The 18,886-nt window shown below is 34.7% G+C and overlaps 3 protein-coding genes across 3 annotated transcripts; 2 read left to right on the top strand and 1 right to left on the bottom strand.

Annotated features, from left to right (window-relative positions):
• Window positions 1–2,662: 2,662 nt before the first annotated feature.
• On the top strand, window positions 2,663–3,885 carry LOC117914915 (desiccation-related protein PCC13-62-like). The gene is made up of 3 exons (XM_034830436.1): window positions 2,663–2,984; window positions 3,071–3,296; window positions 3,385–3,885. Exons 1-3 carry the CDS (start codon window positions 2,686–2,688, stop codon window positions 3,769–3,771), a joined length of 912 nt encoding a protein of 303 aa, XP_034686327.1. The 5' UTR covers window positions 2,663–2,685; the 3' UTR covers window positions 3,772–3,885.
• A 1,021-nt stretch (window positions 3,886–4,906) lies between these two features.
• Window positions 4,907–11,132, top strand: LOC117913801 (ER membrane protein complex subunit 6). Its single transcript, XM_034828845.1, has 5 exons — window positions 4,907–5,011; window positions 5,740–5,869; window positions 9,107–9,302; window positions 10,023–10,042; window positions 10,657–11,132. The coding sequence occupies exons 2-5, from the start codon at window positions 5,754–5,756 to the stop codon at window positions 10,685–10,687; spliced, it is 363 nt and encodes a 120-aa protein (XP_034684736.1). The 5' UTR covers window positions 4,907–5,011; window positions 5,740–5,753; the 3' UTR covers window positions 10,688–11,132.
• A 552-nt stretch (window positions 11,133–11,684) lies between these two features.
• LOC117914818 (protein REDUCED WALL ACETYLATION 2) lies at window positions 11,685–18,352 on the bottom strand. Its single transcript, XM_034830304.1, has 16 exons — window positions 18,085–18,352; window positions 17,720–17,811; window positions 16,536–16,670; window positions 16,393–16,449; window positions 16,242–16,314; window positions 15,728–15,886; window positions 14,736–14,885; window positions 14,395–14,650; window positions 14,194–14,315; window positions 13,986–14,072; window positions 13,817–13,905; window positions 13,668–13,730; window positions 13,515–13,571; window positions 13,021–13,117; window positions 12,779–12,937; window positions 11,685–12,062 (listed from the first exon to the last, which is right to left on the bottom strand). Exons 1-16 carry the CDS (start codon window positions 18,115–18,117, stop codon window positions 12,057–12,059), a joined length of 1,635 nt encoding a protein of 544 aa, XP_034686195.1. The 5' UTR covers window positions 18,118–18,352; the 3' UTR covers window positions 11,685–12,056.
• Window positions 18,353–18,886: the final 534 nt, after the last annotated feature.

Here is an 18,886-nt window from a genome sequence, read left to right as displayed (position 1 = left end):
GAGGTTGAGTGACTTAGAAACCTCTTAGCAAATATCCCTTTATGAACAAGACTAACCTCGTTTGTGTCTATGCATTGTGATAGCCAAACTGCAATTGCTAAGGCTAAGAGTAAAATATTTAATGGGAAGAACAGACATATACGCCTAAGACACAATATTGTGCAATAACTGCTTGAAACAAGGGTTAAATACCTAGAATTTGTGAGGTTGGAGTTGAATTTGTCCAATCCTTTGACCAAACCACTAAATAAGAAACTAGTGGAAAAAACATTGAGGGGGATGAGGCTTATGCCTATTACAGAAGTCAAGAGTGGTGGTAACCCAACCTATTAGAATGGAAATTCCATGAAGTAGGTTCATATGGGTAATAACAAATCACTTGTTGACTTGAGGTGCTCTATCAACTCTAATTGTATGATAGTTCATCCCTATGGTGTAGATAGAACGTATTTTACATTGATTAAGGTTAAGTGTCTACTCTTAATTAATATCATATTCCTTATGGATGGTATGTTTAAATGCAGAACATACTTGATGGATTCACATATATGAGAGTGGAGGTGGGGCCGCTTCTTATGAGAACTTAGACAGGTTCTCTAGAGCTCTCATGAATATCTAGGAAGGGCACATGGCCTATTTGTGTCAACCCGTTTTGTACAGCTCGTAGTGAAGTTGAGAAAACCAATGTAGATAAAAGTCCCTTGAGTTACATCAAGAAACATTGATTCATAGAAATTTATTTTCACCGTGTTTTGTGATTCAATACTTATTTGTCCTAAGACTGGTTCATAACCTTTAGACACCAATACTGATGCATTAGATTTTTTTTTTCCTCAAAAAAAAAAATAAATATCACGTTTACACTTTGTGGGGATTGTAGGAAGAGTGTAAATAATTTTTATTTTTATTTTATTTTATTCTATTAGTGTTATATTTTTGGGGAGAGTCCTATTGGGATTGTGCTAGTAGAGTCTCATTCCTTTTATAAGTAGAATCTCCTTCCACTTTGAGTCTTGTTCTGATTACAAGTAGATTCTCATTGGAATTGTATTAGTGTCCAGGTCACCCCTTACTCTCTATATATGAATACTAATTTTTTAGAGAATTTTTAAAAAGAGTTTTCAAAGTTTTTTTCATACATTATTCTAGAGGAATTTATTCAAAACCAGAGTTGTACACATTTCGCTTACAGAGTGCACCAAAGGATGAATTTGGTTGTTGAATCTTACAGGTAAACCACTGGTACCCTAGTGCATCGAGTTCATCTTCGAGGAGGGTGGATCTATTTCAAGAACAGTGTTTGTCACGTCTTAGCCGATAGGTTATTCTTCTTATTCATTATGTTTTTTGTTTGTGTCTTTTGGGTTAGTTTTTTGTTTCCATACCCTTAAATCTAATAATTGAAGTTATAAATATATATTTTATAAATTATTAAAATTTAAAATAATTATAAAAATAAAAATAATAATTTATATATTATTTAAAAATTAAAATTTTATTTGAAAATCAGAAAATTAGTTTCAAATTAAAATCATAATTTTAATTTAAAATTTAATATTTAATATTTATTTTTAAATAAAAAAATTATTTTAAAATCAAAATTTTATTTAAAATTATAATATTTTTACCATTAAATCTTATCTCATGCATATAAAAGGCATTTTTTAACTTTTACTTAATCAGCTCCCAATCTCCGAAGTCCCTTCCTTCCTCAAATACTCATTTTAAATCTTTATTTACTTTCTAAGTTATTTCTCTCAATTTTTAATTTATCTCTTATTACTCATATTCAATTTTTTTCTCTCAGGTTTACTCTTTCTTTTTCTAATATCATACTTTTTCTAATTAAATGAAAATTAAGTTATTAATATATGAATTGGTATAAATAAAACTTAATTATAGTATAGTTTAAATTACCATTATTATTAAAAACTAATTCAAGATTTTTTTTTTGTAAATTAATTCAATAAAACTTAATCATAGTATAGTTGAAATTAAAGGAGTCGTCAATTTTATAATTTGATAGAGAATTGGATGTCTAAATAACTTATTTCCTTATCAAACAAATTTTTGAACAATACAAACGATGAGCTTGCCTATTTTCACGAAATCACATCACGGAGCAATTTATTAGAAACGAAATCACGGAGCAATTTATTATAAACGACCCATTGAGTGTAAATATAATGATGTAAAAAAAAACATTTAATGAAAATTTTGAAATAAAAAATATATATAAGTTAAAAAAACAAAGACATTAATACCATTTAAAATAATTATTTTTCATATCACATATATCTTGCCGGGGTTCATGCCTTTGAGATTGTAAAGCATGGGAGAAAAAAATAATTCGAAGCTGCTGGATGTAGGATATGTACGGTGGGAAACTATACTCGTAATCAAATCGGACGCTGTAACTTCAATCGTACTTCAGTTTGACTTTCAAGTTCCGAGATCAATCCTCCTTTGAAATTTACTACCGTGGGCTGTCTGCACAGTAGCATAACTCTTACGCACCATTACATTGGAAGTAAGTGATGATTTCCACGTGTCAATTCAAAGTTTTGACTGGTGCGATTTCCTTCCGCCACGTGTCCATGTTCTTACGCACAAGTGTCGAGTTTCTGGTATTAATATGGAAGTCGACTACCGTATCTTCATCACCGCAACCCACAGCCGGAAGCCATGGCATCGCACATTTCTCTAACCACCGCCTCCCTCATCGTCTTCCTCGTCCTCCTCCCAATCTCCTATGGAGGCTCTGTGCCGGAATCTGACATAGATCTCGTCGAGTTTCCTTTGAATTTAGAATTTCTTGAGGCTGAATTCTTTTTGTGGGGGTCTCAGGGATATGGGTTAGACACAGTAGCTGCGAATCTCAGCAAGGGAGGTCCACCACCAGTCGGTGCAAGAAAGGCTACTCTCGACCCATTCATCAGAGATGTCATCTACCAATTCGCTCTCCAAGAAATCGGACACCTGAGGTTCTTCTTCTCCTCCTCCAATCTTTCTTTCTTTTTATCTGTCGCGATTGTTAGTTCCAGTATTTGATTTTTCTTTTTGGTTTCAGGGCGATTCAGAGCAAAGTAAAGGGGTTCCCTCGGCCATTGTTGAATCTGAGTGCAGCGTCATTTGCAGATGTCATAAACAGCGCATTTGGCAAGCCTCTGAATCCCCCCTTTGACCCTTACGCCAACGGACTCAACTTCCTTCTCGCATCGTACGTCATTCCGTACGTGGGACTCACTGGATACGTGGGCACAAATCCAAACCTCCAAGGTGCTGCTTCCAAAAGGGTATGCATCAAAATCCAAAATCCAACTTAATTCACTCACCCCATGTGCAAGCTCATGCGTATATACTTACATCTACGCCGCGTTTCAGCTAGTTGCAGGCCTCTTGGGCGTGGAGTCAGGCCAAGATGCAGTGATCCGAGCCCTGCTCTACAGGAAGGCGGCGGCAAAGGTCCACCCATATGGCATAACTGTTGCAGACTTCACGAATCGGATCTCGAACCTGAGGAATAATCTGGGAAAGTCGGGGTTGAAAGACGAAGGGCTTGTGGTGCGTCCAGTTCGCGGCGCCGAGGGAAAAAGTAGGGGGAATGTGCTAGCGGGAGACAAGTTCTCGCTTGCTTATGCTAGAAAGCCAGAGGAGATTCTGAGAATAGTGTATGGTGGAGGTAGCGAACATAATCCAGGGGGATTCTACCCTCAAGGAGCCAACGGGAGAATTGCTAGGTCTTTTTTACAGAAGTCCAAGGCGTTTTAGGATATGTAGTACTGCAATCAGGAGCTGTGTGTTCCTGTCTGCCGTATCTCTGTCCGTATCAAGTTTGTGCCTTCGTCAGGTTTAAATAATATGATAATAAAAATGAGTGCTTCAGCTTTTGTGATCAAAGGAGAGGGTTTATAAAAGCCAGTGCCAATCACGTGAAACACTATCACCTAAAATAGATTATATAGTTTTTGTTATTCTCCAAATAAATCATTTTCTATTCATTAAAACAAAAAAATATATATATTTTCAAATAACTTTCTTGAATCATTTTTATTATTTTCTAATATTTTCAGATTACTTATCTCTAACCACTAGTAATCTAAATAATCCTTTCTCATAATTCTTTCTATTTGCTTAGAGCTCATCCATGACAAATGTTAACTTGTATCGGGTTTAGTCTATCAAGAAAAAATAAAATGGGATTTTTAAATATTTGGATAAGTATATTTTATGTTAATACACGATAATTTTAAATCACTCATATGAAGGATTAAAAATAAACTTGTAATCTCACCTCATTTCTTATTCGGTCAAAATTCAAACATGGTATTTGAATTTTAAATTCTATTCCCCCTTTAATCCAATTAACTAAATACAAACACATTGATGTATGTTGAAAATACTACTAAGATAAAAAAAATATATGTATCACCCACTTTTAGTTTAAGGTACAATGTGTTGAAAGTATAATTAAAATAGGAAAATATATTTTATAAGATGAGAAAATTAATATAAATTATTAAATGAAAAATATATTTATTTTTTATTTTATATATATAAAAAAATTAACTAAGCAAAAGGAGGTATGATTAAATTTTTATTTTATATTAATAAGAAATTTTAACATTTTTAAGAGAAAATGTGTAGCTATTGTAAAAAAAATGTTTAAAGATAAAATAGAAAAATCCATGTGGGGAGCATTGTTCTAGTAACCAAAAAGGTTACCTTAAAATTATCATTAAAATCAATCTAAAAGTGCATGTGAAAAGGATTATTTTCTAAAATTGAAAACTTTAACTTCTCAAAAAATCTATTATTTCTATGGAGTCCCCATTATTATTATTATTATTACTATTGTCCCTTGTATTTAGGAAAATCACTCTTACACCCCTACCTCTGCCTCACTTTCTATTCCCTTGTAAATATCAATTGAAGTTGAAGAAAGATTCGGGCTCAATCCAAGATAGAGAAAAGAGAGAAGAAGGGAATCGAGCATCACCTTCTTCACCAGGTAACCCTAACCCTAGCTTCTTTGTTCTTCACAGTAGCCTCCAATGTGAAATTCTGAGCACGATGAGATGCGCATCGTATGTTCGATTTTTTGTTGTTTGTTATTGTGGTGTTTTTTTTTTTTTTTCTTTTCAATCGAATAACATTAGAGTCATAGATTTCGGATCTCTTAAAACAAATAATATTCACTCTCTCTTTCTGTAAGATCTTGAATCTCACAACATTTTGTCCGGATTTATGGTTCAGCAAAATTTCGGAGTTTCGCTCATTTCGCTGCACAGTTAGGGTTTTGTGTCTGATTTCTGTGCTTTTGTCGGTAGCTTCAATTGTGCGAGTCTGATGATATCAAATATCATGCCGATGTCCATATCTGTGAATGTCAAAGTATATTTCACTATATATTTTATTTTTATTGAAAATTTTGAATTTCTGTGTTTTCCGACCAAAATTTTCCAAGTCTGACAATTGAATTCAGTATCCAACCAATCTCAATATTCTATTACTTTTTTTTCTTTAGTTCATTGCCTACTCCCTTTTTGAAGATTTAATTTGCTGTCTTAGATGATCTTTGGATCGTTATCCTACATAGCTGCTCTGTTGCATATTCTCCAATAGATCTGCTTCATGCCTCAGCATGGTTGAGTGTGGAATATGATAAGTGCCAAATAAATTAATTCCTTTAGTTTTGTTTTTGGAATTTTTTTTTTTTTTTTTGGGTGATAAATTTAGGTCAAAAGGAGAAAATGGCTGGACGCAATGATTCAGGTGCATCTGAGAAGAAATCAAATGAGGCCACAAATGATATGTCAACTTTCAATGCCGAGAATTTGCAAAGTAACATGAAAATTATTTATTACAGGTTTGTTGTTGACATCTTAACATGATAGTGATATTCTAATCTGCTCATGGTTTATAAAATGATGCAATATGGGTAGAGGACCAACCTCAAGGCTGAAATTATCCTGAATAGCTCAAGTCATAGCTTAACTTTTGAGGTTTACTTCATCTTACACATGCATGCTTACACACATACCAAAAATAGTGATTTTCATCCTAACTTTTTATATTTAGGGTTTCAGACAAGTGACCTAAGCTGAATTAATTATACTGACCAGAGCTCAACTAGCATTTTCAAGCTTGGTGTATTTATGGTTGGCCAAGTTTATGACTGTTTGCAAGCCCAATTGAGCTTTTCAATTGGTCTAATGCAGTCCCCTTTTTTGTCCCTGAAGCTGTTATCATGCTTGTGCTAATATTTTGTTAGGGTTAAGCATGTACTCAAACATCTGACTTGATTCATTGCTGCTTCTTCTCACTGATTTTATACTATTTTGGTCCACACATACTCTAAAAGCTTACTTGACTCATTGCTGCTTCTCACTGATTTTATATTAATTTGGTCTGAGGAAAAGGGAAACCAGATCATTGGTGTTTAAAAATTGTCCTCTGTGATGTTCAACTCTGTTTAATGAAACTCTGCTAAAAGTTTCCTCTTCAAGTTTTTTGCTTCATTGTGATGCCTTTTTGGTTTTGTAGGATGTAAAGCAGAAGGATGGGATAAAAATAAGTAAATTACCAATTGAACTCTTGTCTAATCAACTACCATTAATTCAAAATAGTTTAGTAGTTATGGCAATGCTAGTAGTTGGGTTAAGGCATTACATGAGTATTCACAGTTGGAAAGGCAGGGCTAAGCTGTAGGATTGTGGTGCAGAATTCATTAGTTGATTTAGGTTCCATTGTCCTTCTATAGATTCACAATAGTTTAAGGTTGTGTGCATATGGATTTTGACTTGATTCATACATGCCTACATAACAAATTATTGTAACTCATGACAGACAATATTAACTGGGGTAGGTGTGTGCAGCACATGCACAATTACCAAACATTTTATGTTCTATGTATGTCCATCATATTTATATTTTTGAGAGTCTAAGTGGTATAGATAAGGGCATCGAGTGTTTCATAAGGTGAGTAGTTCACCCCAAGGATTTTATTCCCTATCAGTTTGCTCAAAGGTTAATGATTGTCTGTGATGTCTGCTCATATCTATGAGCTAGTTGTCCTTCAAACTCTCTGTAGTTTGCTTTTGTTGAAGGCATGCAAATTATTGGCACTATGCTCATTACATGATCATGGTGAGAACATGCTAAGTCTTGTCAGATTGGCACCCAATAAGTGTTAGTTTCCTACACATGTCTGCAATCTACATGGCTCTTGTCGAGAATCAGGATAATATCTAATTTCTATATAATTGTTTGGATGGGATGGATGAAAATAATGGGTGCATCAGAGTTTCCCAATGTGCTTTGAAAGAGATGTGCTAAGTATGGGAAGACAGTTGCATTTTGATCTTTCTCCACTCTTGGAGATGGTGTTATGCAATATATTGAACATTCAATATATTGATGGTAAACTTTCTAGTTAGTTTAGTTATTTGAAGATGAGGCGTCCTTGCTAAGGAGAGATGTGCTAGGAATGAAATTGTCTTGTCTGTTTAGTACAAATTTCACCATTCTGTACAGCTAAATCTGGAGCTATTTAATGTGTGAAGTTTTGCTTAGATTCATTATTGTGAAACTAGGGACACTTTGTTGGCTGGGACTTGATGACTTCTAGGATTGAGTGTTTGTAGAGAGAATTTCATTGGTTGTGGTTTGGGAAAGGAAAGAGATATCACCTTCTTGTCATGGCATAGATTTTTCATCCTTGTTGGCAATGATTAAGTGCTACCCTGTAAGGCAGTGGAGATGATGACCATTTCTTTTTAGGATTTGGGGGTCATCCTTTAATCAAGATTCTATGGAATATTGTTAAACTCAATTTGATTTAGAAGATATGAAGGGAAAGAAATGTTAATGGATTTTAAGGATAATTGGAGGATAGTAGATACAATGTGGGACTTGTTTTACTCTTATTCCTCCCTTTGGCACTCTACTAATGAAGCCTTGATAGGCACTCACTTGGGCCTTAAATTATTATATTGACACCTTGTATGCAAGTCCAAGGGACCGGCTGAGAAGACCTTTCATGTATGGTCAATGCCACCTAAGGGTTATAGCAAGCTAAATTTTGATAGATGATATCCTAGGGTACCTTGGAATTAGTAGAGTGCTTAGAGATTAGGGTACAACATACAAGTTTGCTCTAAACTAGCAGGTAAGGGTTTTGCTATTGAAGCTAAGATTCTAGTTCTGTTAAATGACCTAAAGCCAAAGCTTTTGGCATTTCCAATCTTGTAGTGAAGGGAAATTCTGTTGTTATCAATCTGTGGTCACTGATAAGCCAAGAATTCTACCTATCCTTGAAAACAGAACTAGTAAGGCAAGAATTCAGGCAGGTTTGATGAATGGCTTAGTGAATTTTTTATATTGTTACGAAGTTTGGTCATTCTTTTGCCATGTTCCTTGCATTTGCCTAGCAGACCTTTTAATGAATCCTTTGGTGTCTTTTGTTGGGAATTTTTTGCCTCCTAGTGTTGTAATTAGTGTTTTTGTGGTTTACTCTGAAATTTTTGTGATCTTTCTCAGTTGTTTAACTTGTAGAGTTCTCTTTAAAGAGTTTCTTATCTTGTTTTGGTCATGTTTGTATATTGTGGAAGGATGTCTCTATTCCATTTGGAATGGTTTTTCTGTTTTTTGCTTTAACTGGCAAGTCAAAATCAAAATCAAAACCGTAATTTTCATCTACAAAAAGTTTTTTTTTTTTAACTTCCATATTAAGCTCTTTTTTGAGTCATAATATTTTTTAATAAAATTACCCAAATACGTGTATGAAAGCTCTTATTGAGCTTAAAAATGGTTTTTAGCGTCTCAGAAATCAATTCATGCAGGATCTTTTATGTTGTTTCTAATATTTAAAAAAAGAAAAGAAAAAGGTAGGGACACATTGAAGAAGTCTTTGCTAAGTTTGGGATATCAGGACTCTTAATATTATAAATTTTAGTCTCTTTGTCGTGTCATTGTCACGTGTTCTATTGCGCTTTCTTTTATTCTCATTGTTTTTTGTTTTTGTTTCTTCTTTCTTGATTCTAGTTTTTGAAGTTGTTTGCCCATTTGCTGACTCTAAAATTTGAATTTTTATTTATTTGTGCAGCCGAACATTTTTGTCCATCATTGGTGGAGTCATTGCTGGAATTTTGGGATTTACTGGCTTCACTGGCTTTATATTTTACTTTCTTGTTATGGCAATTACTTCAGTAGGACTCATGGCCAAGGCAAAGTTTTCTGTGCATTCATACTTTGATTCCTGGAACCGCATCATACTTGATGGCTTCCTTGGTGGGCTTATGGTATGCAATTTTATTACTTATTAGTTCTTGTACATTTTATATCCATTTGAAATTTCTCACCCATTTCTGTAGTATTGCTCTCGTTCATTGCATACATGATTTGCTTGTTGATCCTCTTATCTTCCTTAACATATCTACCATTGATATTTTGAAAGGTTAATGTTATGCTTTCAAAAAATGAAGGAACAAAAACTTATTTTAAACCCACTGCGAAGAATGCCGGAAAAATGCCCCCACTTTCTGGTGCTCCCTTAATATTTTTCTTCTTGCCTGAAAAAAGAAAAAGGAAAAAGGCTCAGCAAAGATGCTTCTTCATTCGGTTATTTCCATTCATTTGGTTGTAAAGAGCTTAATTTTTTACTCCATTAGTGAAATACTTACCTTTAAAAAGATGAGATGAAAAGGAAGAAGGGACAAAGGGGGGAAAAGGGATATGATATGGACAAGCTTAATTAATTCATGTGGAATTGTTGGTATGCCTATGAAAAATAATTGGCATATGGTATCTACTGAAGTTTGGGTAGCTTCTTCTATTCATATCTTTCAGCAGATTAATTTAATAATTTATTATAACGCCTCATTTATGTTATATTGTGCAATTACTCTAATATATACTTTGGCATCATTAGAGTCAGGATTATGGATCATGTTGCATCTACCTTACTTATGGTCTGTATTCATTTCCATCAACTAACTGACCTTTTTGTCATGTTTTTGCAGTCATTCGTGCTGTTCTGGACGTATCCTTTCCATTAAATGTGTGAAGTTAATAACAAAAGCACCAATGACCTTGATCAGTGGTATAGATAAAAATCAGTTGATGAGAATCGACTTGGAGTCCATTTGGGAGTCATTCTTAGAGGGTTTTGCTTGAAAGTTTTTTTCTTACAAAAATTAGGCTTTTGGCCAAGTTTTAAAAATCATTCTTAAAGGTTTAGAGAATTATTAGAAGCGAACTTTTGAATAACACTAGCTGATGCTTCTTCCAAAAATTAATTTTATTTTGTTGAATAACCTATTACTAGAAACGTCTTTTTTTCATAAAAATATTTTGGATAAAAGTGTCATCCACAAGAGTATTATTATAAGCCAAAAGTTCAACACTCCCAAATGGAAGTCCTTGGATTTCAAGTACCAAGTTCAAAATCAACCTTTACTGGACTCTATTTGTGTTCGGCTGTGGCCCATCTGCTGCTGCTTAAGCAAAAAAGATCCAGTCGAAAAATTAACTGGTTCTAAATCTAGTTTGGGACCTGATTTCATTTCCCAATTGTCACAGTTGAATTGTTTCATTGGCCCAGTAGGTCGTGCACAATATTTTCACTTGGTATTGCTTTTCTTTTAACGTAAATAGATTGGCTTATGATATTGTGCATATATTCTGAGAAACATGAACACCGCCTGCACGGAAGGAAAGGGAGCTGGTCTGAAGCTGTGCATGTGATGTCACGTTGCCTGCTGCCTTGCATTCGGTTTAGTGCAAAACTGTAGGAAGAAGACACGATCCAGTATAATTGATTTTAGTTATTGTTTTTTTTTACACAATATATCCACCGTGCTTTTCCATTTTACGCCACTGGTATGAATATTGTTTGATATGGTAAACGCAGACACCAAGCTTAGGATCAATTGTGTAGCAGGGAGAACTAATTTTCCGTAGATTCAGTATTAAAGCTTATGTGCTTGCTGGAATTTACTGGGCAAAGAGAAGGTGATTCCACCCTATTGGGCTAATTTTTGGTCAAACAGGTACTGGCTGAGATTGGTGTCATTTTTTATACAGCATTTGAGGTAGACAATGCAAGTATTTTTGGCTGTTGTTCAATGTTATGGATTCTGTCTGTGATACATGATTGAACTACTTTTTGCATCACTTTCTTTTCATTCGGTGGTAATAGCCACACTAAGGTCATGTTAAAAAACTCTTTTAGAAAATAGTTTTTTAACTACTAAAACATGTTTGATATTTATTAAAAAAGTTATTTTGCAAACATATTATATTTAAACATAAATTTAATATGTTTTGATGTGTATTTTTTTCTACATTTGTTGAGAAACAAATGGATGATATAAAAAGCATTTAAATTTTTTTTACCTTATATATGATCATATAATAATTTTGCAAAAAATAAGTAAAGATATTATTTTCATTCCCGAATTTTTGAACAAAATTTTTTATTTTAAAGATTATTCTCAAAATAATTTTAAGAGAACTACTTAAGATAGAACTTTAAGTAATTGCTTAAATTAACATTTGCCGTAACTTAAATTACCTCCACTCCTTAAGTTGTTGCAGATGAATATGTATCAAAGCAATTATTTATTCTAAAAAAATATTTAAAATCGATAAATGAATACACCAGGGATGTAACCAAACAGTGCTTTCGAGACTGTTGAATGCAACAGGGGCTATTATTACTGATCATCGAAAATCTGATAAAAACAAATTTGGCGTGCTCTTTTTGTGGAATAGTGAATGAAACATTGCACTTGTTACCGCTATGTAATTATAGATGTATAAAATGAATAAGACATGACAAGAACAACACCTCAACTAGAGGTCCAATCCATTGCTCACCTCTCCTATACAAATAGATGGATCCCCAGTGGTCAAGTGGCTGATAAATCCTATTTCCAATTATAGAACTGAAAACTATTTGATGTCAAGGAATTTGGAAATACTCCTTCGCGTGGTCACAGCTCATCGACATGGAAGCTTGCAGCCTTTCATATTATCTTTATATCATTCAATTCTCACACCTGTGGATTTTAAGATGAAAGTTCAATTCCAGATTAAGATAACATTTAATATTGAAATACAATTACAGGAGACTGATTGTTGCGTCCAAACAGAATCTGACTGATAACTCAACTTTTTCCTCTTCCTCCTATCATAGTTTTAAAAGGTGAAAGGCACAATACAAGAGGTGAAATGCAATTTATAAAATATAATCCAATAACAAAAAGTTTAAAATTCCAAATATTTAAAAGAAGCATTCAACAACAAGGTAATTAAATTATATAAATTTTAATAAACTGTTTTTCTCTTTTTTTTGGATAGGCAAATAAGAAAATATATAGAAGCGCCTAAATGGAGGCACCACAATGTACACCAATATACAGTTACAAATTTTAAGAATAAAAGTGTTAAGAAAAAATAAATAAATAAAGTAGAAAAGGTACGTCTCTCCAACAAGGCACCACATACCTTGGCAAGCAAAGAGCTATAACCAAGGAGTCGTTGAGCCTTGGGCCTAGGCATATGCATAATGCACGCCTTGAGCAACTATGCCTCCTAATGTTTTGTGACATTATGATATATATCCCTTTATTTATTTTGGTTTTTTGGTGCTTTCAAGGAATGTTTTCCAGGCAACAAACAGCAAACAGAGGTATAATCATGAGACAACACATGCATGAATGTTGAAAATCATGGGAGTGGTTCACAGTCACAGTTTGGAGTAAACAACTCTTACCAACAACTGGGGGACTTGCAGGAATATGAATGACAACGTGTATAAGATGCCTGAGATCGCTATTCCTGCAATGATGTTGTGCATAAGGAGCTTGTTGTCTTTGCTGGGCACGAATGCAACTTTCAAAGTATTTGTCAGCTCAAAGAGTCTGTAAGATATCTGCACAGTAGGAGATTGGTGGGTTTGGTCAACCTAGATTTCTTTTTTTCAAAATTTCAAAGAAAATAAAATCTGTTACTTACTGCAATATATATGGAAGTAGTGAGCATGAAATTCAATAATGGATAACTTGGAATCAGAGAAAGCAACAGTTTTGGCTGTGCATCTGGCAATCCCGATCTGCAGGGTCAAATAACTTTGGTTTAAGATCATGATAAGAAAATTGTGTATGAATGTTTGTAAATGCCAAAACAACTACAGCTGCAACTTCTCTGAGACACTGAAAATAAAACTACTAAAAGACAATTTACTCATCATCATTTGACAACAATAATGTTTAACTTAAACTACTAGTTTAACGCATAAGAATGAGCCAAAACGAATAGCCTTCTCCCTTGGCAAGAAGTGATGCCCATCTGTATATGTTCTAGAATAATACTTAAGAATCCATGAGCTAAAAAAATTAACTATTGTGCACAACTAAAACGACTGGATTAGCTGAATTCAATAGAATAAAAGCCATCCCTATGCATGTTCTAGGATAAAATATCCAGCAGTCTTTGAACAAAGCCATTACCTTAACCATATATGGATCTGGGAGATGTAAGTCTCCAGTGTTATCTTTCCAAGCCATCTAAGGGACCAAAGATAAAATATCACAAAAATAGGTCAAACAAGAAAAATTCAATAGTTTGCAGGAAATAACATCCTCAAATCCAAGGCCACTTACGCAAAAAGGGTCAAGGAGTAGCAACGAAATTGTTGTGTGAGATTCCGCAAACATATGTAGACACTGAAAAAAAAAAAATTGCTTAAAAAACTAGCAAAAGCTTTAAAATAATTAAAAAAGGCCAAGGCATTTCAGGACAATATGCATACCTTATCGGAATCCATGAGGTATACGGATGGTACTTATTGTATGTAAGCTTGTCCAGCTTGTATATATGCTCGAACCACAGATATCCCACCTATGAATTTCATAAAAGGCTGTTTGCATCAGATATGGGAATTTTGAGAAAAGTTGATTGTTCTAAGGAATTTATAATACCGTTAAGGCTACTGTTGCAATAGCCATTTTGATTGCTACTCTAAGTTTCACTTCTGTTTCCTCCAGTTTCTCCATCCACCTCTCCACCTACATCAACAAATGCCCATTATTAATATCACCTCATAAGGACTGTATCTCCATGTAGATAAAAGAAATAAGTTGTACTTGAAAATATTGGAAAACAAGGCAAAAGGGCATGGAAGCTTACAGTAGGATGATAATAAGCATATATCATTCCAATTATCCATATGTAGCGATCAAGACCTGAGCGGAAATGCCACTCATGCAAACGGGAAAACTTTTGTTTTGAGGGATCTGGATCAGTGTAACCTGCAAATTTTTACATGTGTGGGTTTAGTAGTATCAAAGTGAAGCTAGTATAAACAAAATGCAAAGGCATATTGCTTACCTAGTATGAAAGTGAGTGGGCTCCATACAAATTCAAACACTCCAGGAATTTCCCATAACAGAACAACCACCAAGAAGCAAGAGACAATTTTCACAGCTATGACCAACCCTATCTCATTATATTTGTTTAGAATACCAAGTGCCCCATAAACCATAAGAGTGAAAAGAGTGTGCATGGGGCAAATGTAGTATAGCATATAGCTGTTATTAAGGACAACACAGCAAAAAAACACCAAGAAATTAAGCCGCCACATCATCTGTTCAACAAAAAACTTACTATTAGAATCAGAATATCATGGATGGAACTCCATGAATCAGACTTAGAGATTTAGGGGCAGTTACCTGAGCAAACCTTGCAAGGCTAAAATCTTTGCGCACATAATAGTATGAGAAATTCCCAAATCCAGTCATCCACACATATGCAGCAATAAAAAGGCGGATGGCATTATAGATTTCTGTTGCCGCAAAGTAATGATACATCAAAAATAATACCTGTAGGATAGAAGAAAGAGAGTGAGACCACCGATGATGAACATCTAGAAAGCAGAATATAAAGCTGGCAACAAAAATTTCTAGGATAGTTCCTACATATATAGCAGTCAAACAGCTCTAAAGGTGTGTAGGAAGACCAAAAAGAATGCAGCTTGATCTTTTGGGAAAAGGCCCAGGTGTTCAATCTCATTGTAACCATCCAGGACAGGGCAAAATTCAAGGATCAAGCTGACAATAATGACAACAAATAACTAGGATAAGGCTTCTAGAGTTGCAACGCAAGGACGTTGGGCCCTTGGGAACAGCTTAATCTGAAAAAAGCTAGTGAATATGCTGTCAGACACTTTTTTTTCCTCCACTTTGTTGTGATGTTGTGTGCAAAGATGCGTGGATGTGAAAATATGTGGATTTTCGATATCTTCAGTCTTCCTCTTCTTCTTTTTTATTCCCTTATCTGGATAAAAGAGAAGAATCCTCTGAAGATCACAAAATAACTGCCCTTCTTTCAGCATAGATCAAAATCAGTTAAGACATGCCAAACAGGGGTGTAAACCAAGACATGGGAAAAAATATGCATCCACACTGACTGCTCAACAGCGAGAAGGGAGAAGAGAAGGGAAGAAGCAATTAAAGAAACTTCAGCAAAGTCCATATCACAGCCTGACAATCCAAATAATTCCTACATGATGACAAAGCCTTGAGCAGAGACATCATCTTTTGTTTTTGAGGTTACCAAATATTCTAGAATAATGAAAAGGTCAACTAACCTGCTTCTTCTTAAAAAAAAAAAATATATAGTTAAAACCAAAATTATTATTTAAAAAAATATATATATGACTAACCTGCATCCAGCCTTTCCACTCCTCAGTTTGATGCCTGTTCAGATAAAGTATTGATTTCCCAGAGAATGGTGACTTATCATGATGGACCTTGAAGGAAGTCACTGCTGAAACTATGATAAGAAGGAAGTAGAGAAATAAAAAGAGATCCCGGTTGTAACTCTGCAAACACACACACAATGATAAAGAGAAATTACCTAAATCAGTAGCCAAATATTATCACTAAACAAATTCATGTTTAATGGTATCACCAATATTGAGTATGTCTACTAGCCCCAGATCCATGATACTTTTCAGTTGATTTTTATTTTCCTTTCCCTCCATAGGAATTTTTAATAATGTGTAACCATATGTTACACCCATGAACTTTTTTGGATTGTTTACCATGTTAAAGAAAAGATGAGAATTATGTTCTTAGCTGGTGAATTTCATTCTCCAAAGGTTTAAAAAAATAAGACATTCATCGATATGCCAATAAGGAAAGAGACATGTAAGACAACAAGATTATCAATTGCACCTTTTTGGAGTCACCAAAGAGACTTGTACGATCACATAAGTAAAAGTAGGCCAAAAGAGCCCCAAATTCACACCTGGTGAGGGAGCAATCAGCATCTTAATCCACTGAGACAAATTTATAATTTTAATTCATTAACATGAATTTCACTTACATGGCTCTCAGTGTCACTCGGTATTCAATCAAGAAAGACTCTTCCATGAGAAGGAATCTGAACAAGCATAGAATACAAAAACAAACATGTTTATGGCAGCTAATGTTTATAACAAGTAGATAATTTAAGAATCATTCACAAACCTGAAGATGTGAGATGTGACAGATGAGCTCCGGGCTTTAGGAGAAACTGACTGGAGACCACCCCCCTCAAGTAAAACAGCTCTGTCATCTTCTTTAACTGTTTCATTTAACTCAACCAAATTGAGATCCGAATGCCTGCCAACCAAAGGAATAGAGTAAGAGAGCAAAATTAAAATAAGGAAGAAGGACCTCTGTTTAGAATCAGTATAGAAAACAAAAACTACACAAAATATATGGTTACCTGCTGGTAAAGCACACAAGCATCTAAAGTATGAAATAAGAAAGGTGACACTAACAGTCTAAAATCTAAAATTGTACGGAATGCACTTCAGTTGTCCAATCTGAAGCCCTCTCCTATTGCTTAGTCAGACACCATTTAATACCATGATCTGGAATGACTCCAGCAATAACAATCTTAAATTCCTGTAAATTGTCATATTTAACTTTCCCTGTTCTCTTCCATAAAAGAAAATTCTTGCAGGAAATCAGCAAGGTTTCAGAAAAATTTTGAAACAGCTAAAAAAGTGGCTGCTGCAGCATGCATTGTGCAACATCCACCCTTTTAGTCACAATCCTTTTATGGAGCACAGAACTTCGCCCTGTCTAGACCATCCAAGGAAAAAAAAATCCCAAACCGTGAATTTCTCTTGATTAGTCCATGTCAAATTGACTGACAGACAGCAACTTTCATATATCGTAACAATAATATTTTTCATTAAATTATTTGTTCTTTAGTAAAGTGAATTATTGTGCACAATTTAATAGAATAAGTAACTGATTGGTTGTTCTACATGCCTCCAACCTTCCTTCAATTGATTTTATTCTGATACTGTTAAACATATAAGAACTCTAACAGGACTTCTTAATCAAACTTAGGTTATTAAATTGTTTTATCAGGTAAAAAGAACAACTAAAGGCACAACAATATTCTACTTCCATTAGCAACCAATACATTAATGCAAACATGCTGGCTTTCTTTTATTTCATATAATAGACATGGACCGTCCTACGACAAACCAAAGTCATTAATAGACTACGTTTTTTTATTTCGCATCATCCAATTACAAGAGAAGAACCTTTCTTTAAAGATCAAAAGACTTCAGCATCACATAAGAGGTACGAATATTGCGGAATGCTAATCCAGAAAAGAACAATCCATCGCGTTAAAATGTAATCAAACTCACGTTTTGGAAGGGAACGCATTCTTCTTATACTCCAAAAACTCAGCATAAATCCATGCAGCGAATACGGACACAAATCCGATGAAAAACGCCACCTACAATTACAAAATACACTATAATTTGTCCAGCACGAGCGTCCAATCTCACGATGCGTCAAAGAAAAAAAAAACAAAACACCACGATTCGGGGAAAAAAATCATTTTCTTTCCATTTTCTCAGCAACCAAACACGCGACGAATCACAAAATTCATCAATCTAAAATCCGCCAAATCCACACATTACACAAATCACATCCACCACTCGCACACTCAAATCAGCACGAGATCTAAACAATACGAAACTCAAAACCTCAGTAACTGCCGACGCACCTGGCCTGGAGTTATCGGACCGACAATCATCATTTTGGCCAATTCAGGACGCGAATTCACTGATTTTGAATCAGCGAAACCACTAGCATTTCAAGAGCTGATCCAGATCTAATCGGAACAGCCAAACGGAAAATGAGGAACCCTAGATTTTCCAAGAATTTAGGCGGTGGAACGTCTATGGACTTATGCGTGCATAACCGTGAAAATCTAAAAACCCAAAAAAGAAAGAAAGAAAATGAGTGGAAGCAACGCCAGCAATTGATGAAATTATGAGAAATACAATGCATGAGAGGGGTTAGTTGAGAAATCCTGCGTTTACGACAGCACCCACCGCACCTCCCCACCTCAAATCCGGTCCCACATTTTATCCACCGCCCGATTTTAATCCAACGGTGCCATCTCTTTCGGTGTATTATCATACCCACTACCTCGTTGAACCGTATCACAGAATAATCCCTTTCCCTTTTCTGTCTTTTTTTTGTTTTTTTATTAACTCAATACTGACTCTTACCCTCATTTAATTATTTTCTGGCAATTTTTTCCCCCCTTTAATAATAAAATCATAGAATTTTGCCTTATTAAAGCCTACATTAATTTCATTTCAATATCGAAGGGGTCACGCTCTTTTCATTTGGAGTTACCTGACACCAGATAAAATCAATTTTCCTTCTTAATTTATGGAGTAAGTTGGAAGTAGAAATTTCGTTGCCGAAGTGTAAGCCACTAATTTTGGTATTATGAGAATGACAATGTGTGTGTCGGTGGGCTTGAGATGCGTGTTGACGTCACCTCTTTGATTTGT

Source organism: Vitis riparia, chromosome 5, assembly GCF_004353265.1.
Source record: "Vitis riparia cultivar Riparia Gloire de Montpellier isolate 1030 chromosome 5, EGFV_Vit.rip_1.0, whole genome shotgun sequence".
Taxonomy (NCBI): domain Eukaryota; kingdom Viridiplantae; phylum Streptophyta; class Magnoliopsida; order Vitales; family Vitaceae; genus Vitis; species Vitis riparia.
Note: the sequence above shows the minus strand (reverse complement) of the source record. Positions and strands in the feature narration are given on the sequence as shown.